Below are 27481 nucleotides of genomic sequence, written 5' to 3'. Positions count from 1 at the left end.
AATTTCCTTCACACAGAGCAGCTTAAGTTGGCCTGTTCAAAACAGCTGCAACGAAGTCTCAGTCCTGTGCTCATAAATCAACTCTGTCCATCATCACTGGGGGAAATCAGACCAATGAGAGACAATGACTCATACAGGTCTCCTCTGGAATAATAGCTTTTATGATAATGAATCCTTGTGCTTCATGGCAGTAATTGCTGTCACATTTGTCATTGTCTGAATTTATATATATAAAAAACATAATATACATGAATTTATTCATTTCTGTGAGGAAGACAACTAAATTGAAGGGTTATTTCAGAAGTTTATATCTTTATGTATTTATTATAAAGCCAGGCTGCTTGGACTATTAAAATTAATAGGAAATCATAATATGGACATGGAATTGTGTTCTAAGAATATATGTATTCCATTATCACTGCCTGATTGATGATAGTGAGGAACTGCAGAGTCACCGAACAAAAGATCCCCAGATGATTGATTTACAACCACAGGAAGTTAAAGGTGGTTGCAGACAGCTCTTTGTACCTACACGTATTCAGATTCGGTGCATGATTGCCCCTTCTTCAAGAGCTTTCATTGGTCAACAGGAAGCGTTTATACCTCATACTGTAAACGTTTTCCTCCTTCCCATAAAACGATATAACTCTTGCCTCATTGCCTTTGCTCTCATATTGAGTCGGTGCAGGTTATTCGCCCAGCGAACCTTCTGATGAAACAATTCACTGACAAGCTATTAAGACCTGGACACACCATTCTCAACTTTGGCTTCGTTCGTCATTACTTTTGTGATTACTTTCTCTCTGATAGAATAAAATGTCACGCAGAAGCACATTGCATTCATCAAAGAAAAGAAAAAACCAAAAAATGACTTGGCTTCTCATAATTACGAGAAAACTATCTCACAACTTCTCATATCTCATATTTATGAATATGCTGCTTAAAGTGCTGCTGGTGACGACTGCAGGGACATCTTCATGCAGATCAGAACGTACTTTTGACCTGAACAATCCCAGAGATTTAAGATTCCTGTACGTGAGCTATTTTAATCAGCTTCTTACTGTGAGTGATGCTGCCCTGCGTACTTCTGAACACCAATCAGGATTTAGCAATATTTGAATCAAAATCTGACAACAGTTGATCAAACCACATCACACACAATGCCCTGATGAAGCAGATTAGCTGAGTTTTTCTCCAAACTTCAACTTCAATTGTTGCACATTTATGAACATTTGACATTTATTCATGAGCATTTGAGTTTACAAACAGGACAACATTTCCCACTGCCTCAAACCAAGGCAGAAATAAAGGGAGAATAAGTCAAAGAGTGAAATGGTGATGACTGCCATAATCTCGGGGGTGTTTTATTATGTATGTATGTTTATTTCTCATAATTTGCATATTTAATACATATCTGAAATATTAACAATTCAAAAAACTTCTCTGTTTTTTCAATTATTTACTTAACCCTCATCCTACCATCTGGGCTGCCTGCAGACACCAGAGGTATTATTTCTGTCATATCTCACAGGCGCTTTATTCTATCATTCCAATTTTTCATAACTTTGTCGATCACTTTGTTGCTAATGACCAATCACCATCCAATTCTGCCAGTTTTAATAGATGGAACGTTTTATTGAGTGTTGGGGTCCTAATGTCAAGTATCACACACTATCAGGGGGGTAGAGGCAGACAGACAGGTGCAGCAGACCCAAATACTGCTCTTCCTAAGGTAAGATATTGTTCAAAGTCAAATATTATAATATGGAAATTAACTTAGTAACTTTCCTATAATAATAATCTGGGTTTTTTTTCAGATGACATTTATTACATAGATCATTTTTGACCATGTGCCATCCTCCTTTATCCCATCTCATTACTGAAGAGCTCATGGTGAAAACAGACCGAGAAGATGTCAGAAAGGGGGTGTAGCAAAGCAACAAATCCTCCAAGCATAGTCTTTTCATATTTGGGCATCCTACATCTCCAAGACACAGCAGGAGGTTTCACTCTGCTCATTTGAGAGTTTGTGCATGCCACTGGGCTAACACACAGAGTGGAGCAGTGGCCTTTTGGGAAAAGAGACACCAGTCATTCTCTCTTTTCAAGCTCACCAAAAGTAACTTAAACCTAGAGACTGCGTCAGAGATAGGAAGCGGATGGGATGGCAGCGAGAGGTGAAAGAAGGAGTTTCAAAGAGCAAAATGTCTGATCTTTAAAGCTGAACTGCTCAAATACAGATATGCAACAGTGGCTCAGTGATCTGAGCGAAGTATCTCCTTTGATAATGCAGGTAAGACAGGTTCTTTTATCTTGAGAATGAAACATGCAATCATTAAAATTTAAATTTGTTGTTGAAAGAATCACTGTGTAAAGTGGAAGTGTCGGCTTGTGAGGAGGGGACGTGAGGAGGCGGCGTGACACTAATATTGCCGAGGTTATTCCCAGGTTAGTCGTGGACTATCTGATGAAACAGGTCAGGCTTGATTTACAGTAATTAAGGGGTTCATTAGCCTGCGCTCATGCAGCCACGATAAGCTCAAAGAGGTGTCACTCACAGTGTTCACCTTGCTCTTCTGAGAGGTAAAGGAAACAGGAAGCTAAACTGCCTCTCTGCTTTTCCTTAGATGACCGAAATAATTTGAAGATAAAGAAGGAAAGGAAGCAAGCTGAGAAGTGAGAGGAGGCAGTGAAACGAACAGAAATGTTGCATGCGTTTGTGTGTGACAGAGGAAGGAGACAGTGAGGAGAGATTCAGAGCAAATCTCTTGTAACAGTAGTGCATCAGAGTTTTAAAGGTGTGTGTTGTATGTGCATGTGTGTGTGTGTGTGTGTGTGTGTGTGTGTGTGTGTGTGTGTGTGTGTTTGTGTGTGTGTGTGTGTGTGTGTATACATGTACGTGTGTGCAGGAGGATGGAGAGTGATTTTGATGAATGTGTCCTGACGGATGGTGTAACCCCCCTAAGCCTGCCTCCACTTCCTCTCCAGCCCTCCTGTCACAGCTGAATATCGAGGTCAAACCACCTTTCATATCTCTTCCACATTGCATGGACACAACACACACACAGAGCAAGTAAACACCTCGTCCCCATGGGAATGCTGCTGCTTTCTTGTTTTTCACTAATTTATTCAATGATTGCTCAAAAAAGTGCCTTAGTGCACGACGGCATCTTTAAAGAAATGTTGAAAATGTAAAATAAGCTTGGAAACATTTAGTATCATCATTCCACTTTCAGCTAAATTGGATTAGCAGCAGCTGCAAGCACAGGTTATGAGAATTTGAAAGGATGACCTTCCATTATTTCCTGCATATGAGGCCAAGTTGTTTAAAAAGGCAGCGTCAAAGTGCACAAATGTTTCAAGTTTGATCAAAATTGCAGTAGCGTCGCAAGTGACCTTGAGTTTAATCACAGTTTGACAAGTTGTCGCTGAGATATCGCCTGCGTTTCAGGTGTGACAGACACAACCTGATGCACGGATCCTCCCGTCCTCTCCCGTTTTTTCCATCAAACACTGATCAGCAACAGGATGGAGGTGGGAGGCGAACAACACTGAAGCACTGGCTCAGGGTTTCAGTTAACAGGCTTTCGTTTTGATGTCATTTAATCTAACTCCCTTTTCAGCTGCGCAAAATTTGCCTCCGATGAGGGTAAAATAACAGATTGTCTTAATTTCTGGAAAATGCAACAGAGAGGCTTTACAGGAGAACAGCCCATTTACATGTCTACGTCTAGATTACATTTCCCTCACTGCCTGATTTAATAAGTAATGTAATGTAATAAGGTTTTATACATAATATCAGCATTTAAAAGCAGTGGTGTCAAATATGGCTTGAACTGCAAGCTGTATGTTGTGCAGGACTTGAGCGTGACATAAACTTTAGAAGGAGACATATTTTGAGACATTATTTCCTGGGAGTGACTTGTATTTGTCCCTGTGTTCAGGTGTGAAAAGTACATTTACTCAAGTACTGTAGCTCAAAATCCTTTGGGTACTTTACTTAAGTATTTCCATTTAGTGCCAATTTATACTTCTACTGCACTACATTTCAGAGGGAGATCTTGTACTTTTTGCTCTACCACATTGAATGGACAACATTTAACAAGTGGTTAAAATTAATTCCACTTTATTCAGCTACCAGATTAATGCTATGCTTCAGGGATAATAATCCAATAACATAAAACATATGTGTGTTTAGACAGTTTTGAAGTACTTGTACTTTACTTGAGTCTTTCCATTTTATGCTACTTTACACTTCACTGCATTTCAGAGAGATGTATTTTAGAGACAAAGATTTTAGATTAAAAACAAATTCTGAATTTTTTTTAATACAATGCATTGTTTCATGCATGTGACTTGCATAGATTCAATTTCATAACCATATATGATCACAGACTGGCTCGAGGAATGTAAGAGATTTCCTTAACCTCCTAAGACCTGGCATCCACATGCATGGACATCACATTTTGGGTTATACCATAATACTTAATTCTGCTTATATGGAAATTCAAAATTGTCCCCGTATGTGGAACTACATCATGTCAACAGATGATGCTTAGTTTTTATACCTATCAGGTCCCAATAAGCCCAAATAGCAAAGAGAAATTAAGATAGAGCTTGGGTCTTAGGAGGTTAAAACAAATGTATTTAATATAAGGACAATGGAGTGTGGAAATTAGCGACATCACCAATGCAAGCAATGCACGGATGTGTGGCATAAAATAAGATAAGATAAGATGATCCTTTTTTAATCCCTCAGCTGGGAAATTTGTATTGTGCTGTGGAAGTGCAAACCAAAAGAAGAGGATGTAAGGTGGGTGTCAGCTGTGGGAAGAGGGGGACAGAGTGACCACATGGACCGGCTCTTATAGCCTGGAGGGCCCAGGTGATCTAGATTAGCTGCACCCCATGTCAAGCAACTGCCTGCTGAGGTCGACCAGGACAGCCTCCAAAACAGTGGCGTCACAATAAAGTAATTCAAATTAGCTTCACCTCGATCAGCTAAACAGTAAAACGCTTCTTATGCATGCATGTTTCAGTATTAACGATCTATAAATGCAATATGTAACAATATTTTTTTTCTACATTCATTTTTGCTTGTAAGATTTTTGTTTTGGCATTTCTGTAAAGAGACAGGAAAGGCAGGAAAGAGACTCAGCCAGTGGTACACACCAGGTGAGCTGCCATGGCACCCCTATGTTTCTACTTAATTATGATTTTGATTGGAGTGTTTTTACATTGTTGTATTAGTATCTTAGTACTTAAAAGAATACTCCACCAATTTAGCTTTGCACTCCTGTATAACATATTTTTAAGTATTAAAATTGATGCTGCAGAACCAGAGGTATCGTCTCTGTTATTGCACACACTCTCCTTCTTTGTCAAAACCTGGCGCCTACATTACTCACATTGCAACTTGACTGCCGACAGTTTGGTCAGAGATTTGGGCGTGTTATGCAATAACTGCTAATGTAGCCTCCAGCTGCTAGCCTCAAGCAGATGAGGAGATGAAGAGTGGGCTACAGAAGTAAGCTCACTCTCTGACTCCACACTATTTTCAATTTCAAACTTGTAGTCCTCAAGTGACATCACACTGATTTTCTGCAGCTCCCTCTGGAGCCAGGAAGGGCTTTACACAACTTTTTTCACAGATGCACCCCACAAGACCTGTAAATGGACTTTGATGAGTAAAACTGGCCTTTGAGTAAAGGCTCTCAGTACTTCTTCCACCGCTGCCTGTGAACCTCACGTAAATGACAGTGAACGCAGCATAAGGCAACGCATGGGTTAACATGAAATCTTGTGCTCAGAGAAAGTACACAGAAAGTTTTTAAAATGCAAATTGGATTATATTGTTTCGGATTAATGATCTTGTTTGTCATGCTGTACATGAATATACTGCAGCAAATTGCTTCCCTTATGGTATGCAGATATAATGTAGGCAACAGGGGCGCCCAAGATAATTGGCAGAGACTGTATTTTGTTAGTCCTGCTCTTCTCACATCAGTTTGCCCAATACCTTGTCACTCATCTCTACCTTTAAAAGAAAGACTTGAGCCTGAGGGTAACCAGCATCCATGCAAGTCCATTTCAGGCATATGGTTGGGTTGCAACATATAGGTTGAGATACATATATTGATTTAGATATTTACGTGTTCATTCACATAAAAAAGCTGCATATTTTGTGTGTTAACTCATGTGTGCCAAGACCGATAAAAGATGGAAACAGTGAGGGGGTTTGCACACAGTGGGTTTTGTTGTTTGCTGACTGAACAGACAGATTTCTGTTGGCAGTTCAACATACTGATGTATTGTGTTTTTTCACTGGCTTTAAGTGCTGGTATAAGGGGAGAGCTTCTATATGAAGTATTGACGAGTACCAACCAAGAGTAGACTCCTCCATGAAGAGCAGAGCTGCTTCTTCAGGACGTGCTTCACTCCCATGTTTGCTCTGTTTATTACTCTACATACATACACAACTGTGCCCCTCTCATCAGCAGGACTCAAAACTCTCAGAGAGAGAGGAAATACATCAGCTGTCTGAACCTGCGGAACACAGGTCGGTCCGAGGAAATGTCCTGCAGGTGCAGCAGCCTTTAAGATGCACACCACGTAACCACAATGTCCCCTGTTGGACCTCTGTTGCATGTCATCTCTCACTCTCTGTTTCCCTGCCAACACTTCCTTACACTCTCCGCAGTCAAACTATCCAAAGAAGGCAAAATGCCAAAAAAAAAAAAAAATCATCTTTAGAAAGAAGGAGGTTCAGAGGCGGACATGCCATGAAAGTTAAAGTACAGGTGAAAATCCTCCAACCCTGCAAAAAACTTTGTCCATCTGTGAAACCCGTAACCACTAACGTCACCTTCAGGAAGATACCAACGCACTCCTCTCAGCATGACAGCATTTTATTAGACAAATGATGACACACTTCACTGTTTAAAGGACAGTAGTATACATTCAGATCAGGTCATCTGTACAGTACAAAGATCGAGGGATGTGCGGGAGAGGTGACGTATGACATCCAGTTGTGTTGGCCCAGTGGCCTCACATGTGTGTGTGTGTGTGTGTGTGTGTGTGTGTGTGTGTGTGTGCGTTTAGGCTTTCTATAGCAACAATTCCTCTTCTTGACAAAACGCTGTAGCCTTATTGTGTCGGAGGTATTGATTCACTCTTTGAAATCTTTGGTCATTTAGGACAGTCTTGACTCTTTCTCTTCTTTAGTTGATTCAGTAACAGCTGAGTGTGGCTGATAAAGAAGAACCATTCAGTAGTTTTGGCCTCAATGAGAAATGCAAGATCACAGAAAAGAGTGGCGGTTTTGACCGTTAAAATGACTGATGCTGATTCTAGTCAAAACTCTTTGATTTGGGATTAGTGATTCCAGCGTAAATGAGCTTGCTTTTATGCGTTTTGTGCCTTTCACATTATGTTTTGCTCCATCAAAGCCTCCGACCATCTGAGCCTGGACCAGACTGCATAATGGTCCATGTGGTGCAGAGCAGGTGTGCTGGAGGAGTCGCTGGGGTGGGTAAACACTTTAATACTGCATTTTGGCATCATGTAACTTAAACTCCACACAGGACACATTCCTTTCATGTCTCAGAACTCTTCTTTGAATAAGCTATAAGGCGCTGAAATGACTGCATTTGAGTTGAATTATCTTGGTTGCGCTGTCTGTAAGGCTGCCCTCAGCTGTCACACTCCGTGGAAAGACGGGCACTGGATACACATGAGGATTTTAAGCAGCAAAAGGTTTCCTGTTATGATCCCTCAAGTGAGTCTTTACAAACATTTTCATCCCACCTGCAAGTGGCTGGACAGGAGACACGGACGCTCAGAGTAAAGCCTTCCAGTGAACAACAGCTTCAACTACACTGACCCTTTGAACAGATGAACACAGACTTCACGTGTCATGTAAATAAACACCTACACATCACTTTTTTTTTCAGAACAGGACAACAACATCACATCTCATATTATGACGCAAAGCGGCGGCAGGGTGTGCCTGCTGGCTACAGAGACACGCGCCCTGCTGAAGTGTCCATGAGCAAGTCACTAGATCCCGAGGGGCGCTGCTCAGTAGCTCAGTAGACCCTGACCTGTGGGTCCCCTGTGGAGAGGAGCTTCTGGGACATAGGAGCTGAAATGAACGGTGACATTATTAGCAATACATCCAATTACGCACGGGGAGACACAAAGTTGGAGTCAGTGTAATCCATTGGGTGTGAACGGGGACATCCTGTCAAGGCTGATATCCGCCTCGCAGTCCTCCAAGTCACAAACCGAGTCGGTGGCGTTTTCGTTGTTGTGAGAAAACTGTGAAATCCTGTCAAAGGTCTCTTCGTGCTCGATACATTCAACCACGTTGGGGATCATGTTGACATAGGCGTTCGCGATTTCCTTGTGGATGAGGGTGTCTTGGTTGTATGAGACCAGCTCGTTGCTGATGTTGACAGTTTCCACGGGCGTGTTGGAGCAGAAATTGCGACAGCCCAGGAGGCTGGCGAAGGCCTTCCTGAACTCGGCGTTGAAGGCGTAGATGATGGGGTTCAGGGAGGAGTTGGTCCAGCCGAACCACACAAAGACGTCGAAAGTCGTCTCGCTGACGCACGGCAGACCCGCGTCCCGGTCTGTGGCCGGCCTGTCGCAGAACGGCACCATACAGTTTAGGACGAAGAAAGGTAACCAGCAACACACAAAGACACCCATAATCACCGACAGAGTTTTGAATACTTTGGTTTCCCGTTTAATCGACGTTTTCAACGTGTTGTGGTGTTGGCACTCTATTCTGTTGGTCCTGCAACTTTGCGCGCGCTCCGCCGCTCTCTCCAGGGAGGCTATTCTTCTGATTTGTATTTGTGCAATCCGGTATATCCTTGTGTAAGTCACAATCATAATTGCCACGGGAATGTAGAAACTTATCAGAGAGGAGGATATAGCGTACTCTCTGCTCAGGCTGGAGTCGCAGTTTTCCTCCATCTGCCGACTCGTGGAAGAGTTGTGAGTCCCAGCTATGTCGTCAGCGCTGGCTTTGTGCCAGTTCAGCTGGACCGGTATGAATGAAATGAGCACAGACAAAGTCCAAGTGATGCTAATCATAACAAAGGCAACTCGCTGGGTCATCTTCCTCTCGTAGCGGAAGGGGCTCGAGATGGCCCAGTATCTATCCACGCTGATGATGCACAGGTTGAGGATGGAGGCGGTGGAGCACATAATGTCAAAGGCGACCCAGACGTTGCAGAAAGTGCCAAACGGCCAATACCCCGCCACCTCTGCCACAGCTTTCCAGGGCATCACCAGGACGGCCACGAATAAATCCGATAGAGCCAGGGAGACGATGAAAATGTTGGTGACTTTGGTCCGCAGGTGCCGAAAGCGCAGCACCGCGGAGCAAACCAGGATGTTCCCCAGCAGGGTCCATAGGATGAGCAGGGACAGCAGACAGCCCGTCACCGTGCGCACCACCATATCCTTCCCCCCGTCGTTTGTCGCCTCCGTTTCGGTGCTGTTCCACATAATCTCTCCGAGGGGTGCCGGCACAGAGTCAATCCCCTGCACCGATGAGAGATACTTGGCTGGGTTCTCCATGTGCCCCTTCAAGTAAAACTGCAGTCCATTGCTCCGTGCGCGGGGACGGGCGCAGTTATCATCCACTCACCGTATTGTCCCCGTTGACCCGCTCGGCTGCCAGCCTGATGTGGAGTGCAAAACAGACGGAAAGAGAGAAGCGAGCGCGTTAAAACTGAGCCGAGCGACGTGCCAGGTGCGCTGAGGGGCTGAAACGCAGCGAAGAGTGGCGAGCGCATGTTGCAGCCTTGCTGGTCCGGTCGTCTGACCTGGCTACCTCTGTGAATCTCTCAGTCCAAGGTATCCTGAGCGCGGTGTGGGTGAGGAGGGGAGTCCCTGCAGCCTAACACACACACCAGCGCTGGGCGCATACAACATCACGCCTCCTTTGTGCGTGGTGTTACGCACAGCAGTGCACTGCGTTAGAAAAGGGGTGTGAGGAAGTCCTCAACATTTTAAGGGCTTTTCATCGGTGCAAAAGTGTGTAATTACAAACTCTCAACCAATCGAGGGCTGTCTAATAACTGTGGGCTCCCTATCCTCTCCAGAGCGCATTATCTATATTTGACATCACTGCAATACTACAGCGACAGGAGCGACATCATGGAGTGTTTTAGTGCAGGAGCAAAGTGTGTGTGACAAAAATATGAATAAACAGCTACTGGGTGCATTAGTATTTCATGTACTGTATATAGGTAGACACAACCAACCCAACCAGTTCACATATTAATTATAACAATTTTGAAGAGAACTGAGCCTCACATGCAGTCGAAAGTTATAGACAGAGCTGTCCATGGTGCTGAAAAAGCAAACAGCCAGGAGCATGATGCTTTCTATCTATGTCTGTCTGTCTGTCTGTCTGTCTGTCTATCAAAGGCCCTACAGAATCACATTACTGTTTCACTGCCTTGAAGCACGAATGAGCCGGATTAGATTCTTACTATTATCAGGCTACCAGCACCATAATCTGCCTGTATCTGAGAGTAGGACTCCAGTGCATAATTAAACCACCAGAACTCTTTTGAAGACAGTTTCAGCCTGATATAAAAAGCTACAGTTGAATTTTAATGCGTGCCCTTTAATGAAAAAAAGCCACTGGATCTTTTTAAATATGGAAAATCAATCTTTTCTTCTTTTTTTTTTTCCAGACTATCTCTGAATACTGTTGGTAAGTTTGCCCTCTGACGACCGCCGACTGGATGTCACAGCTCACGCACTCTTCAGAGTTGCCTGAACAGGTGAGTCACATTAACACTCTCAGCGGGCATGTGAAGCCGGGAGCTCCGCGCGCGCCGTGCGCCGTGGTGTGTCTGTGCAGCAGCAGCAGCGCCGTTTCCGGCTTTGAAACGTCACGGATATTTTTAGATGTGTCTGCGTGCCTGTCAAATCGTTCTGACACGTACGTCAAAATAATCTCCCGACGCCCGACGCCAAATTCTCCGGAGTAACCTGTGATCCCGGGATGTCATGTCAGGAGGCAACCTGTGTCCGAGGCAACATTTCATTCTTTACATGCAGATGTTACCATGAACATGCTGAAAGATCAAAATGCCTATGGACCCGTTTGTCTGACTACGGCCACACAGGATGTTTATCTAAAATGCGTTTATGTAGCCTCAAATATTGTTGCTGCATTTAAGAAAGAAAGTTATTATGTGTCAATATATAAATATTCTGGATAGTTACTGGGTCATTAATCATTTATGTTAGGCACAGTTGTGTTTTTATTATTCTGTATACTTTTATTTTCCCCTTAAATTTAACTGCTAATGTGTTTTACTAAGACTTTTGTAAGAAGCACGTAGAAGTGATGGCGCAATAATCCAAGCTGTAGTCGCCTATGGTACAGAAGCTTTTGGGCTGTCCTATCAAACTCATAACAAAACATAAATACTTGGCGCCATCCTGTGGTGCAAAGGTCTACTGCAATTGCTGCCTATTCAGAAGCTCAGGGAACACGTAGGAACAGTCAGCAAAGAGATGCTCAGTGTTAAGAAGAGCAGATAACATACGAAGATATTAAACACACGAGATGTGACTGTATATGAAAAAAAGAAAACTATTCTTTATTTCAATAGGCGAAAGATACACATTCATCACTATTGTACACATCATTTCATATGAGCACCATTTCATTGGAATTTCACAAAATCGTATCACAGTGTCTGAATGATGATTTTGATCATGACAGTATTTACAAGAAAGATATAATATTGCAGTTTGCACCTAAAAAAAACAAGGATTTCACCACAAGTTGGCACAGAGTGAGAACACATACAGTGGATAGCACCAGGTTGAGAATTTGCTGGACGTCTTGACTGAAATTATACTTTGATTCGATATAAAATAAATTGTACAGTACAAGTATACAGTATATCCGTGTTTTATATCAAAAAAAGAAACACATAATGTCACAGACTGGGGTGGTTTTTATTGCTGATCCTTCAGGTGTAAACATACAATCTGTGGTCTGGTGTGGCAGCTGTCATCACAGCAACATCTGTTTTTCACCAACATATGTAATAATCCTGGAACTATTGATACAAGATTCCCCCTTTTAATAATACGCGCCTTATTTGAACAATATTAAACCGGTGCCTTAAACGTTAACATTCTTTGAAATTTGTTATCTCACTTTGCACTTCTCAATGTAATGTGGATACAGACCACAGGACTCCAGCACAATCAAAACAGGGCCACCTAATAAATTCATTTTGAACATAACTTTCCATTCAACTTGATAGAACAGAGAATCAGCACACAAAAAGAACCTTAAATGACTGAGAACTATAGTCCAACTCAAAGATTATTCAAAGCATAGTGCTAAGATTGTCACTATCTTTGTATCTCAAGTGTTGCTTACTGCTCCATTAAACTACTTGAACTAATAAGAGGAGTAAATGAGAACCACATCCATATACAGTATGAGCATTTCACATGCAGATAAAATATGGGTCAAGTTGTACACCAATCCACTTGTGGCTCTGTGAAATACAGTACTATTACCTTATTAGATATTTGAGACTAACAGGTGTTTCAGTGGCTTAGCTGTAGTATTTTGTGTGTAGTCTGTCATATACTTTCACTTACTAATATGAAACAGTACAAAACTGACTACAGAACAAAACGTACAAAGGGCCCTTTTGAAATTCTTGAAAACCAAGGGTTCTTTTCACCACCATCTTTAATAAGCCTTGCGTTATACAAGGTAAGTCTTCAAGGGATGTAGGCTAATAGGTTCGTCTTCCTCTGTAATCCCCACACTGAGGGGTCGACATTTTGTTTGTGTCCGTGGCTTGCTTTCAAGTCTGTTGAAGTGTGACCCAGACTGCCTCCTGAACGGTTGACCTGCGCTGCGAGACACTCTCGAGAGCCGGTGGTGACAAGTGTTCTTGTACATGTTATCTGGTATTGTCAGTCATCTGCTGTTCTGTCAGACCCGACGGAACACCTCGAAGAGGGAGGCAACTGAGTGCATGCGGTAGAAAAGGTTCAAAGGAATGGCGAAATTGAGAACTGTGGTCCATATGCTGAAGCCAAATGTCTCGTGTTCCAACCCGTTGTCGTACTGCGGACGGCAGCCAAAGGCAGGAAGGATCCACAGCTGAAAGAAAGAAATTAAATTAGTTAAAGCTGCATTCATTGCTTGTTTGGTCACTTGGGGGCAGCGCAACAACCTGTACACACAAAACTGAACTTGTGAAGTTGTTGGGGTGAACGTATTAGCAAACAGTTGCCTATTTACAGATCTAGTAGACATTGAGCAACATTAGCATTCATTTGAAGTTGTGTTTCTACCAACATCACGAATGGAAGTCCCCTCTTATCTCTGCTTTGGTCTGCGCCAACTCTTGAGAGAAATATCTGCCTCTTTAGCTGCTAAATGCTCCACTATGTTCACCAGCTAGTTGCTAACTTTGTCTGTCTGCTGTTTGGTGATGGGTAGGCATGGAGAGCTTTTTACTGAAACCTGCTGCCAGCCTGTCTGGAAAAAAGGTGAGAGCGATGGGAGTGAAGCAAAACAGTAAAGTTGCCGGCCGTCAAACCAAAACAATGAGCTGAAAGGCGCTAAAACGCTCCACAGAGCGGAGGGGAACTGTTGGATGATAATTCTCTGTGGGTTTGTCTCTATGAGTGGCACCTGTCACAATACACATCGTCATTTGATCCATTGTTCATATGAAAGTATTGATTAGAGCAGCTTTAAAACATAAATCTGTAAAAAGACCAGTGCTTACCGAAATGTTGCACATTAGCAAGAAGACAGCGATATTCTTCAGGATTTGCCTCTTTACATTTGGGGGCTCCACCACTTTGTTCCCCACAGGCAGCGGCACCTCAGAGGGCTTCCTCGGACATCTGTACACCTGTCCGCTCTCCTCCTGCTCGTTCTCCATGGTGACACAGGCCCTGTCCGGAGTCTCATAGGCTCGGTTGATGATGCCGTTGTACGGCGGGGCCAAAGAGGACGTCACCGAGAAGATTTCTGGAGCAGCTGGCAACTCAGGGTCCTCCCTCTCTCCGCCCTCTTGCTGGCGATACAGGGACTCTATGATGAAGAGGTTCTGGATGTACTTCTCCAGCACAATAAGCAGAGAGTAGATGAGGTTGGTCCAGCGGTAAGGAGGACTGCTGTTGGCACCTAACACAGCCACTATGCTGCACCAGGACATGAGCCAGGAGCCGATAGAGGACCCAAACAGTAGCTCTGTGTCCAGCTGTCTGGACGGGTTCTTGGAGGTGTCCAGCGGCATGTGATCCACCCGGTATATGAGCAGACCTGATGCACCGGCAGAACACATGAACACCAGCATGACGATGCCGTAAATGTAGAACATGGAAATGGCTGACTGACGTGTTTGGAGGGATTCCTCTACGTGGGTGATGTAGACCACCAGGATCCCAATAGTGCTGGCCAGCGCAAGTAGACCCAGAATGGGGCCTAAGGTCAGGCCCTGGGTTTTGGTAGCCAGCCGTTTCTGGTTTGAAGAAAGGTCAATGGTCCGTCCGATGTTCTTCCACATGACGAAGAGCATAGCGGAGACAAAGATGTGGTACTCGATGTTGAAGGGATAGAGATAGTAGAGGCTGCTGGAGAACATGGAGCAAGTGCTGGTGGTGCAGTTACAGTGAGGCTCTGAGTGCACTACAAAACAAATAAAAGCAGGTGCAAATTCAGGAGAAATATATCTATTTTCATGCTGCCCATCTGCCATCTCCATCTATCAGGACATATAATGTATAAAATAGAACACATGAATTGTTTATCTAAGTTTAACTAAATTCAAATAAACTCAACATAAAACATGTCAATACTTCATTGTGAAAAGGTTAGATGATGGTCTGACAAAAATAAACATAATCTTGTGTAGCATGCACATTTTATTAATAATCTCATGACCTCCTCAGATTTGTGGGGTCCTCGTTGGGGACCACTGCTTTACACTAATGCCACCCCAATCAATTGGATCACCACAGCAATGAATAAAGAATGCTCTATATTTCTAGTCTCAAACTAAATTGAAAGCAAAGGAAGACCCTTTAAACAAATTCTTGATTGACTTAGTGCTTTTAGATTTGTGATAAAAACTTAACTGTGAAGCAGCTGTAAAGGCCATTGTTTTGTTTTTTTAAATAAGTTTCGTGTATCATGTTTTGTTGTTTAATAAATGTATGGGCTATCTTTTCCAGCACAAAACTCCATTATAAGTTTCTGTTGTACCTCTTGATGATCAATATTCATTAGCCATATTCTGATGATATGAATTTGAAATTTCACTCATTAGTTGAACGCCTGAGCATCTCAGATGTTGATGACAATGCACTTCTTATACTTACTCCTTGTCAAACCCACCACAACACGCTATAGTAATGCTGTAGCCCTCTAGAGATCATCTCAACAAAACCCTGCCGTGTGCACCCCCCCACCCTCCCTCAGCCCCCAAAGGCAACCACTATGGTACTGCACCCTTTAATTAAAAAAGGGAACAACAGTCAGGGTGCAGCCAGCCTCACAGTCAGCCGGATATGAGGAGGAGCAGCCGAACCCCCCAACCCTGGGCTTAGATGTATCAGTTACTGTAATTGCAGCACCCTTGGGAGTAAGCGGCCTGGGGACAAAGCCGTCTGAGGTCAAGCGGGGGGTTGCCAAGGAGGGTGGTGGTGGCTGAAGTGTGGGGAAAGGGCTGGAGAGGGGGCCTCAGCGCTAGCAACACTGTGCGCCTCCTGAAACCTAATAGAGAGACGTTCGACACAAACAAGACCCGCTGGGATGCCGAGCTAACCTCCCTTCCCCTCGCAAGCCCTCCTCTCCATGCTTTTTTCTTTCATCCATTGAAGTGAGCTCTCAAGTGGACTATTGTACTTTTCTTCTAGGTACAAGCCAGCAATCGACCCTTTGGCCCTTACCTATGGTGAGGTTTCCGTAGCCCAAGGCAGAAAGCCTTCTCTTATGGTTGTTCAAGAAGTGCTCGGCTTCTGACATCACACCGTTGCACCACAGGAGGAGGTTGGTAAAGACTGCATGGATTACACCAAATCTGAGGACACAAACAGTTGAAAACAAGGTTGATGACCAGTCATCTAACAGCATGTGGCATTGTTGTGTACAGTTTGACTCGATGTGCATGCATGTAGAATTCATATTTTGCATGTTCTTTAGCGGCTGGTGAGATGTTTCATGACTGTGATATCAAGACATGTTTTTTTTATGATTTACAGGTGCAACTATATTTTCATAACAACTAGAGACTTAAATTCACAGATTTCACATACCTCTCAAATGTTTCAAAGCTCTTGATGACATCCTTGATGTGAAACCAGAGGAAATGCACCTAAACAAAATACAGAAAACAAGATGCAAAACCTTAATATAAAAGGCTAGACAAAACATTATCCAAAATATACCTTATTAAACATGTTTTAATCTAGTTAAGAATGATTTAAGTTGCTTTACCAGACGGACTTCCCTCATATGGAGTTACACTCAAATAACATGGACAATGACAGGATTATATTGTTGCAGCAACTCTGTACTCGCCTCAATAACAAAGAGCACATTATTCAAGTGGTGCACAGAAAGAAAAAAGACACAGTGTCTAACACTGCTGAAAGATTATCACTTTATTGAAATGAAAGTGGGGTTGTAAACTTACCTGTGCGATGGTGTGAGTTGCATGGATGACAGGATATACCCCGAGCACAGCCGACACACAAGACTGATAGCCAACATAATACCCGATTCGGAAAGCGTCCATAATCAGTGAAAGGAGTGCAAGGAGAGTCAAGCCACCTACCGACAAAAAAAGAAATGAAGATCAAGTTAGTATTAACACCGATGAAAGAAAAGAAGTCAATGTTTGCTTTGCTTATATGGCAAAACGACTCATTGTACAGGTTTTCTTTAATTTGCCAAACACAACCCCTCAGTTCTAACGAAGAGTGTGGTTTTTGATGATCACGTGCTTGAAGAAAAAGCCTCTGTCATCTCCAAACACTTGGAAAACAACAACACCAATTGGCTGTTTTACGCATTTACTGCTGCAAATCCTGCGCGTAATCTTACAAACTCACCTCTTATCCAGCATGTGGTGGCGTGGACGTCTTTCTCGGTCCGCGTGTTCTTCTGTCTGTCCCGCACCAGGATGTACCACATCATCCAGATCAGCTGGAGGATCATGAGGCAGGTGACAAAGGAAAGCAGGTGCTCTTCCTTGACAGAGGGGCCGTGGTGCGCAATAGCCAGCATCAACGCCGCCCCGATCAGCAGCAAGTTGGTCCCGTACTGGCCACTGAGGATCTCAGCGTTCTTCCTCGGGTAGTCATCCGACAAACTGAGTTTTAGTTTGGAGAAAATCTTCTTGTCGTGCTCGGAGCTGGACGACGAAGAGGAACTGTGGCAGTATTTGTTCAGACACATAATATCCAGGCCGCTGTGTTCCACCATGGTGGGAGACATATATAAAAGGCGCAGTGCCGGGAGAAGAGTAAAGTCAAAGCCGCGCGCTATAAGGGCATTTGAGGGAGGCCAGATGCGTAAATTGTTGCTACAAGGTGGGGATTCAGACTAATAGGTACCGTGCCAAACATGCTCATTCAATCTTCAAGGTCCGGCTCAGTGGTCACGCATAGTTTCAGGGTCCGGCCTCGCTGAGGATGGACTTGATAGATGCCATTGTCATCTTGTAACCCTGAGGCTGAAATATCTGGTCGTGTAACAGGCTCGCTGAGTCACTGAAAATGGGAGATTGCGTTTCAGTCTTTGGTGATCCCAGACCCCCGTCCTCCTGAAACTCCCATATGTTTCAGAGAAATCACTGGGCCTGCTGTGCCAACCATTCACCGCCCAAAGAAGCAAAAACACTAAAGCATGGAATTATCCACAATAAGAGAAAAAAAAAACGAGCTTCGCCCAAATCCACCTCTCCAGAGCAGCTGCCAGGCAGGCTTTCCAAGTCTGCTGAAATCCTCTCAGGGTGGCTATCGGGTGTTAAGCACGACACAGGCCTGAATGAGATGAAACGGAAGATGCCATTTCACAAACCCGCGATTTTTACACGCTGGAGGCAAGTGACCTGTCCTGACAGCGCTTCAAATCCAAGTGCCACCTCCTCAAATCCTCATGTCCACTTGCGGTTGGAGATGTGGTGGTTAACAACTTTGCTTTCAAGGTGGAAAAAAAAAAAGAAGAATCAGATTTCAGTGGTCAAATTCACAATGGCTTTTTGTGAGTGGATGTCAAGAAGGAGAACACTGAGTCCATCGGCACTGAGAGCTCTTATGAATATGACCACGTAACCTCTGGTTCAATATAAATAGCACGGGCGGGCGCGCGCGATCAGCACAACAATAGAAGGACTGCTCACATAGATTGAGAGGTGATTGGTGTGACTTTAGGAGGGGATGGGGATGGTATTCGGGACCTTTTAATCATTCATTAACTTAAAAACAAATATGGCTCCTTTTTTTTTTTTTCAAACTGCTTAATTAAACAGTGAAACACACTTAGTGAAATGGATACACGCAGCACAGTGGCTTCACAATAGCTTCTATTCTGCTTTAGGAGTCTTGTCAGTCCCTCAAGACTCCCGCGTGAGCCTAGCCAAGCAACCTGGACTCCAAAAACACGTTTTTTAAAAACTAGACAGGCCGCTGGAGCCAGTGGTGATGGATGGTTGAAATAGGGTGAAGGTCCTGACTTGGATATGTGTAACTCTTAATGTGAACAGCAGCTGCCCTGATCTATTCATATTTTATTATTTTTACTCACATTAGTATCCATTAATGTCGATTTCCCACAAACCTCCAACATGCGAGGTCAAGTTACGTAAAAACACTGAGGTCATGTGTTGTCTTACACTCTTGAGGAGGCTTAGAGAAGATAAGCGTGTTGCATGCCGTCAGTAGAAACAGGAAACAGCGCGCCTTCCCGCGAGCAGCATCATCACCTGGTCCGTTGATGCAGCTGCCTCACCGTGCAGACTGTCGTTTAACGCACGTGCTCAACATTCAAAACGCAGTTGTATCTATTTTCCTTCAGCAGCACACCTGAAATCCGCGCATGGCACGTGGAGGAAACAACAGCTCGTTTAGCGAGCCCGAAGATTAGAAGTTACTCGAGGAGAAGACATTAGCTTTCTTTCAAAACAATGTTTAAAGATTGGGGGACTGTCTGTCATTCAACAGAACGAGGGGCCCATTAGCATATCGCGAGGAACACTCAACAAAAACACCGGGAGGACTGGAGAGATGATCACGTCATGCTTCTCAACAATATCAGCGAGTATCGATTTCTTGATCACCGAGAATCAGCGCGATAAAGAAGAAGAGTCATCAATTCATTATCATATCATCACTTTAATGGGCGATTGATTAAGTCTGAACATTTTGATTGAATCTGGAAGTGTTCACATTAGCTCTCCTGTTGTTTGCACTTCAGGAACATACACAAAACAAATCAGAGATTTGAGATTTACTGTTAACAATAAATGTTTTTATACTCTACTATTTTTAATACTAATAATCCAATAACATATATGATAATATAACACTCGAAATGTATAATATGTCCAATATATCTATTTCTCTGTTTTCTATGTACTGAGGATTAAATTAAAAAATCAGTCTTAGTGACAAACAGGCCTTTAAAATCCAGTGAATGGGGTCCACAAAGTTCAGATAATAATAATATAATAACATCATATTGAGCAAAGAATCAGAATGAATACAACTTTGCTTTTTTATTGGTGTAAAGTAATCCTGTAGCTGTAATGCGTGTTGTTGTTTTGGATCACTGTATATTGAAAGGTGCTTCTGCCGAGTGTGTAAACAGGAGTGGACAAAAAATTAGAAACACAACACAAACAGAATTTAGTCAGTACCGACGGCTTCAAAGGTGAACATACACCTGCATCAACAGTGTCAAAAATCTAAGCATTATAAGATTTACAAGATAATGGATTGGATTGCATTTGCATTTGACAGGTGTATAAACAGGTAATTGAGTTGTATTATACTTTGGTTAAATGTAGTGTCAATAATATGTGTAATAGGTCAGAAAGTGCAAAAGAAATAAAAAAAAAAATGAAATGCTGATCAATTTCGAAGCTTCATTTTGGTCACTTTTAGTCAAGTTTTTCCAAGATTCTGGATTTAGCAGATGTTAGAGCATGTGTCTGATACAGTTTTTAAATGATGGTTGTGCTTTATATATTATAATGACAATTTTTCACAAGTAGTGAAATTCCTTATAAAAGTTTATTAAAGAAAAACATTTCACAGAATATGAGTCTTTAAAAAAAAGTCTTTACATTCTTCACCGCAAACTGCTTAAGAAAAATAAAAAGAATTAAAAAACTTAACACAGTTATAAATGGTGGAACAAGCTTTTGCTGACACACATTTTTCTACATACAAGCACGACAGGCCTTTTAAACAGAGGACTTTTTAACATGTGACAGTAGGAAAAGCACAGGTGTAAATGAAAAAAATGAACAATGGCTGAATTCCATTTAGCTGCCTCAGTTTCAGGGTCCTGGTGTTGTGTATGCTGGCCCATTGTCACGGCTTACTGAAACATTTAAATAGAACAGAGCCATTGTTAATGTTATTGGTGACACCCGTTATTAAGTAACAGCATCTCCTACAACTACAAGTCAAAATGTCTGCTGTGAAAAAGTGCAATTCTCAAAACATTCATTCCACTCTGACTGCTGTTTGCCAAACACTCAACACAGTGCATCACACTTCCTGACACAGTTGTCATTGTTTCTTAAGGAAAACACAACAACGACAAATCATAAACTGAGGCGGTTAAATTCTCAGCACACCAATACCCCAGTGATCCTACAATGCTGACCTGCCCCAGCCAACACTTTCACCACAGACTGACAACAGCTGTGTTGTTGCAGTAGAAGGGTCCAGATCAGCCTGCTGCAGGTGTGGGTCTACAACATGCAACCACTGGAAGGTGTGAGAGACAGAGAGGGCAGATCGTTTCAAGTGAAATCCGAGCCAATATTGTTGACCATGTGGTGACCAATGATCTCAGCTTAAAAGGAAGCTGGTCAGCGTGTCCAGACAAACCTCAGCAGATATACAGTGAAAAGTCAAACTTTACAAAGGGAGCACTCATTGTGCCACCATTACTGTCACCGGACAGTGCACGTGCACACAATTCAGCTGTTTATGTTTTATTCTAAACAACAACAACTTCAGTGTTGGTTTAAAAACGGCAATGGAGGAAAACCAAAAAACTAAACTCAACATTGTGGTTAACAAGATGATTCTTCAAGTATGAAGCATTGGTATTAAATATGTAATGTTTAATGACATAAGACTCCACTCACAAAAATATCACAATTTAAGGCCAAACACAGTGTTATTCATTCGAGAGAAAGACATTTTGTGAAAATTAAATCACAGAGTTAAAAAAAAAAAAAAAAAAAAGTTTCATCCTCACCTGTCACATTCATCCAAGCAAAGAGATGAACATGACCACACCCATGAACTGTGTGAAGAGGATGAGTGGAGTGAAGAAGGACCACACTGGCCACAGCGCCATGTTAAAGCTGCAAGGACACAATTATTATTATTATTATTATTACTATCATCAGTATTGATCAATCATAAAATATTAACTGTATACAGGTGCCTCTTACACCATCATGTTGTCACAGCTGCTGCAGAAGAGGAATGTGGGAGGCTATAAAATGCCAGTAAACTTATAAACAATTTATTCATTCTAGTACTGCTCACAAAAAAACATTCAGAAGCAACGAGAACATACAAAACAAGCTAACTCCACTCAAAACAAGTTCAAGCTTGCCACTCTTCCAGAGGCAGCATCCAATTGATCTAGTTTCTAATAAGTTACTTCAATCAACCACATAAGAGATGCAGATTCATATAAAAACTGATTCATGATGTAAACAAGGTGGATTAGCTAATCACAGGACAAAGAAACCTAAGTGGCCCTGTTGAGACCTGAGATGTCAGAGTTCAAATAAACAGCATTAACCTGGCCCAACACATTAATGCACAACTAACAGGGCAATTTCAATTCACATTTGATCACCTAAGCCATTAATAGTCATGATTATTGACCTATTCAGCCCCTCATCAACCACAGGCAACCCCATAGTGATAAACATGAAAAGGTACTGCTAAAAATATGTGATGGTAATGGTCCCACCTCACACTAAGATAGAGATCACTCTTCCCTTAACACTCTGTCCTAATCTTCTCTGATATACAAGTGTAAATCATATCTGAGCTTTGTTGGTTGTGAACATCAGACCAGCAAATATTAATTAATTGCATTTTTTTAGGCCTCAGATAACTAAAATAAAGCATTTGGTAATTTAGTGCAACCTATCTTACATAAGAACATAATAAATAAGAGGTTATTGAGTATTTCTCAAGTGGGTTTAAAATATTACAGGCCCTGCACACCCACACAGGTGTGTTCAATATTTTGGCTAATTAGAGAGCAAAGTGAGACAGATGTCAATAAAGCACTGTGTGTATAGGGACTATAAAGCTCCATTAAGAAAATATTTATGATATTGGGTTGCTAGTACTGTCGCAACCAACTGAGAATCAACACCAGCAAATTCCAGCAAAGAGCTACCCACCCAGCACAAAATAGCAGAGAGCCAAAATAAAGCGGCCGATATAAAAAGTCGAGCATTTAAGAAGCTAAAGGCCCGAAGCTAAAAGGCCAACCAAAACCTGAAGTCTAAAGGGCCGGCGAGTACTGATCTTACAGTGCATTTGTCATGAATCCAGAAATATACTACTGTACACCCCTGCCCACATACTTTTGCGGACTTTTGACATGACAGACAGTTAAAAGCGTGACCAATATTGGATTTTTGTTGCTGACACCAATATCAATATTTGAGAGTTTAAAAAAGCCAAAACATTTTTTTACATAAATACATAAACTAAACAAATATTTTTGATAAGAACTCCTTCATTTTTGTTTGGGGTTTTTTTTTAAATTGTGAAAGATATGCAGTGGGACATTTTACATTTACTTGTCAGTGTGTGTTTGTCATTTCTGTCAAGCAATCTTTTGTTACTAATTGGATAACATATGTGCTCAATGAGCCAATGTCATCTCACTTCTCATCATGTGCCAAAAGGACTTCAAATAGTTCATTCAAGCACATTTAAATAGGACAGGTACAGTATGTCAGGTGTTCTTTAAGCTCTCCAAGTTAGCTACGTTCTTTGGTGTCTAAAACAATGTCCTACAGTTTGTCTGCTTTTATGAAACTGTGATGATTACAGCACATCAAGGCAGTTTGCAGTAATTATCTATTTCTATTTATTTGTTTTTGCTGTTTTACCTGCATGATGCAGCAATAAAAGCTGCAGTGGTGATGGGAGGAATGGCAGGGTACTCTTGGTCATAGTGCTGGATGCCTTTGAACCACTCCAGGTACACAATGCAAAACATGGCCAGAGACAGGCAGATCCCAAGGAGTATCAGACCCACGTTGAACCACCAACTGGAAAAATAAGGGTTGAAAGGAGGAAAAGGTACAAAAGACGGTATTAATAACAATAACACAAACAGTTTCTTAGTGGTATCAGATACCAGTGCTTTCATTGGTGTCATATACCAGTGATACCAATGAAAAGGAAAACCAAAAAAGTTGATGTTTGATGTTTTCTGTAAGCAAACACCTTTAAAAAACACAATAAAGGCTTTCAAAGAGCAAGGCTTACTGTCTGTACAGGTCATTCATAGGAAATGTACAAATAACTGGCATCCAATTACTGGATACTGAAAACAAGTCAGAGTGGAATAATTATCTGACACTTCTCTAATGTTTTACCTGCTTTAACACCCACAACACAACCTGCCGTCTAGTGCGCTCTATTTACTTTTGAGTGGTTATAATGTGGGGATTGGAGAATGAGTGAACAAGATCTGCAAGGAAATCAGTGCTTCTCCCTCATAACTCGATCACCTTTTGATATCATCGTTTTCCATGATGTTGCGGACAAAGTCCACATAGTAGGTGACACCTATAGATGCCACGACCCAGAAAATGGAGTGTCTGTTGAAGCGAGGGAGAGGTTTAGCGTCTTTTTCCTCCTGACCTGAGAGGTATTAGAAAAGAAAAGAGAAAAATGTGTCATCTTTTCAACATTAAAGAGCATACTTTATTCCATAAGCACTTAACAAAAGTATAGATACACATTGTCACAAATTTAAGTTACACTTAATTATTCCTCGACAATTCACATGCCCACAAAGATTTGACTACAGTCTTAGATATTTAGACATCTAGCAAAGCAGTGTGACCACTCAACACTAACTCACTGCATGACTCAAAGAAAACTCAACACAAAGAGGCACTGAAAGGGTTACAGTATGGTATAGAATTTACTACCAAATATGAGATTTGTCTTGCCTTAACAGAATGCTCTAAATCCCCACCTTTCAGGTTTAAGGAGCTTTTGAGGTGAAACCGATAGCTTTCTTTGAGATAATCTTACTTCTCAGAGAGCTATTAATCTCTATAATTTACTGGTTGATTAAACGTATCAGAGCCTGTTGTTGGCTGCTGAAGTGCTTCGGCGTGCTGGTCTACTCTGTGCAGAGTTCACATTGAACTCCCTGCCCTAAACAACTAGTTGGCCCACATCTTTAATCAAACTTATGCCTCGCGGCCTATCTTGGAATACTAGATATAGTATACCCAGTCTTCTTGCCAGAGGGACCACTGGTGGTATGTAAACTGGAATATACGCAGCCAGTCATAAAAAATAAAAGAACAGGGATGACCACTTGACAAATGTTTTGTCTGTTGCTTGTATTACAGTCCTCAGTTTACACTGACAAAGAGATGACCCTTGGATTGGGGGATAGTGGAGGAGTAGAGTTTCCCTGTATTATGTTGCTGAGCTGACACAGCGTTTGCTCAGTCAAAACAATCAAGAATTGCTGGATTTCTGCCAGCGAGGGCCTCAAAGTTGGACAATTGTCCACTGTACAGGCTGTACAGTAACCCTAACCCTCCCTCCCTACACTGAAAATGTTGCATTCAAAAACAGCACATATCTGTTTGAAAGAAAAACGCCAAGTTGTTTAAAGACTATCTAATAAGGGGACTACAAACTGGCCATTCAGCATATTTAGCCATTAAAATGAGCTACTCCTCTAACGGGACTGTTTGCTCAGGTTAGCTGTGCTTATCTGACACTTTGTCTCTAACTCTTACAGTGAGGATATCAGTGACCAAACCAGAGCTGTCACGTTACACCACTGTGTTTGTGACGTTAACGTTACCTTGTGTAAACGGTTAGCTGGCTCTGTCAGAAAACTAGTTCAAGTTGGCTAATAACATCAACACTGATAACATTAGCCAACACAACGTTTCTGAAGCTTACTCTTTTCATCTTCGTCACCCGGTGTCGTTGTTTGCATAAGAAACTCCGCATCTCTCTTAAATCTGTTCCGCAGCGTTGCAAGCTCACTGTCGTTAAGCATTATGTTGATGTTAGCACTAACTTACACTCGCTCTAAAGGCTAACTAGTGATTAGAAGGCACTTCCTGTTGAGACGCTGAATCGCTTTTTTATGACGCACTTGAAGGCGACAATTGTAGTTTTTTTATGAGAAATTACTTTAACACATATCTTGGCATAGCCACAAAAACATGACATTGGCATAGAATAAGCAATAACAATGAATGTACATTATTATTAATTCATAAAATTAAATAACTTGACTGCATAGGTGCCTGAGGTCTTTTAGTTCTGAGTATGCATTTAAAGACATTGCATATTTTGAATTATTTAATGTGTTCTATGTTTTGTTTTTGTTACCTGTGCTAATACATACAAACCAACCCAAACAGGCCATGTCCACAAGGTCCATTTCTAGTATAGAAGACCATGTTTAGTTTTCCTCCATTTACATGTATGAATAAAAAAAACTTATTCAATAGCTACATCACACCTGACAAAAGGGAAATATCTTTGTTCATTATCTGTACTCTACTACAGAAAACCATGTCTGATGCTATAACATGAGATAAATAATGTAGGTTGGTAAAACCCAAGCCAAAGTGTGTTTTGTGCACATCCTCCACAAAGACAATGTTGACACAAGTGCATCAAACAAACTGCACCACTGGGCTGGAAATAAAATATACCCTCAAAATGGTAACTGAGGATATTTTAACAAAAAAGTCTGACAGGGCACATTTGCTCCCATCCCTCATAAACGTTGCAGCATGCAGAGTAGTTGGCTGTATTCCAAAGTTTATCTTGAATGTATACTTTTACATGGCGCTGGCAAGAATCTGACACTGCTGATTCCTTTGTCCTATTTCACTCTAAATTAAAAACTTTCAAAGAGGCAAAGGCAGGGCATGTGCAGTAAAGAAAAGTGATTCATACTTTATTGTTGGTTTCTACCGCTTACTCTGTCATAACAGTTCATTTTTGTCAATCTACATACAGATAGCTATGGCTGCTATTAAGACCAACGATCAGGGATGAAACTGCCCCAATACAAAACATCAGGCAGCATAGTTAATCCTGCAATATCTAATGGCAGAAATAAAACGTTGATCTGTCGTTTTGCAACAGTAAAGAAAGGCTTGGTTTCAGAGTATCCTGTGGGGTCTGGATTAAAACAAAAGCATTAAGCAATATTGAGTCCCACTGAGGACTAGAAAACACTATTTTAATACGAGCAAACTTCAGTAACAGCTTGACTAATACCCAAAGTATGCAATATACAATTACAGGTAAGCAGTGTGATGAATGAGCATCAGTGTTAAACCTGCTGGGATTAGCAGAGCTTCATAAAGCTGGGCAGACACACACACACACACACACACACACACACACACACACACACACACACACACACACACACACACACACACACACACACACACACACACACACACACACACACAGTAAAGAGGCTGCTCATTCTAGCAGTGGAAAATCAGACAGCATTAAAACTTCACCCGAGGCTGACACCAAGCGTCTTGCTTCTATGGAGCTTCTGTGTCCCTGGCCAAGTGAACCCCGTTCGGGGTGCCGAGGAATGTGCATTAGCTTCGTCCCGTGTGAGAGTCAAATTCACCTCAGGTGCACCTCTCCCATTTCCCTTCCCCCACTCCAACATCCAATCCCACAGATAAGGTGCCATTTCCCAGCCTCACCGTGGGCTCGGAATGTGGAACAGAGCAGCCGTCTATCACAATTGTCATTTTATATATTAAAAACAACACCAACACATTCTGAGGTGTCTTCCTCGTGCTGACCAGGTCACTGCAGTAAAACTGCTGAACAGGAACAGGACACATAATTCACTTATAAAATTATTTAATCTTAGAGATTATGTCATCTGTATAAAAACTTCCAAGAAGGATGG

At 42.0% G+C, this 27481-nt stretch overlaps 3 protein-coding genes across 3 annotated transcripts; all 3 read right to left on the bottom strand.

Moving 5' to 3' along the window:
• Positions 1–8208: 8208 nt before the first annotated feature.
• Positions 8209–9591, bottom strand: drd5a (dopamine receptor D5a). The gene has a single exon (XM_070902614.1). It carries the CDS (start codon positions 9589–9591, stop codon positions 8209–8211), a length of 1383 nt encoding a protein of 460 aa, XP_070758715.1.
• Positions 9592–13003: 3412 nt separating this feature from the next.
• otop1 (otopetrin 1) lies at positions 13004–17515 on the bottom strand. The gene is made up of 6 exons (XM_070903398.1): positions 17143–17515; positions 16725–16861; positions 16345–16403; positions 15979–16109; positions 13809–14716; positions 13004–13174 (listed from the first exon to the last, which is right to left on the bottom strand). The coding sequence occupies exons 1-6, from the start codon at positions 17513–17515 to the stop codon at positions 13004–13006; spliced, it is 1779 nt and encodes a 592-aa protein (XP_070759499.1).
• A 2791-nt stretch (positions 17516–20306) lies between these two features.
• On the bottom strand, positions 20307–25586 carry tmem128 (transmembrane protein 128). The gene is made up of 5 exons (XM_070903101.1): positions 25477–25586; positions 24051–24183; positions 23424–23585; positions 21530–21638; positions 20307–20638 (listed from the first exon to the last, which is right to left on the bottom strand). The coding sequence occupies exons 1-4, from the start codon at positions 25574–25576 to the stop codon at positions 21539–21541; spliced, it is 495 nt and encodes a 164-aa protein (XP_070759202.1). The 5' UTR covers positions 25577–25586; the 3' UTR covers positions 20307–20638; positions 21530–21538.
• Positions 25587–27481: the final 1895 nt, after the last annotated feature.

Source organism: Enoplosus armatus, chromosome 3 (genome assembly GCF_043641665.1).
Source record: "Enoplosus armatus isolate fEnoArm2 chromosome 3, fEnoArm2.hap1, whole genome shotgun sequence".
NCBI lineage: Eukaryota > Metazoa > Chordata > Actinopteri > Centrarchiformes > Enoplosidae > Enoplosus > Enoplosus armatus.
This window is presented reverse-complemented; position numbering and strand designations above follow the sequence as displayed.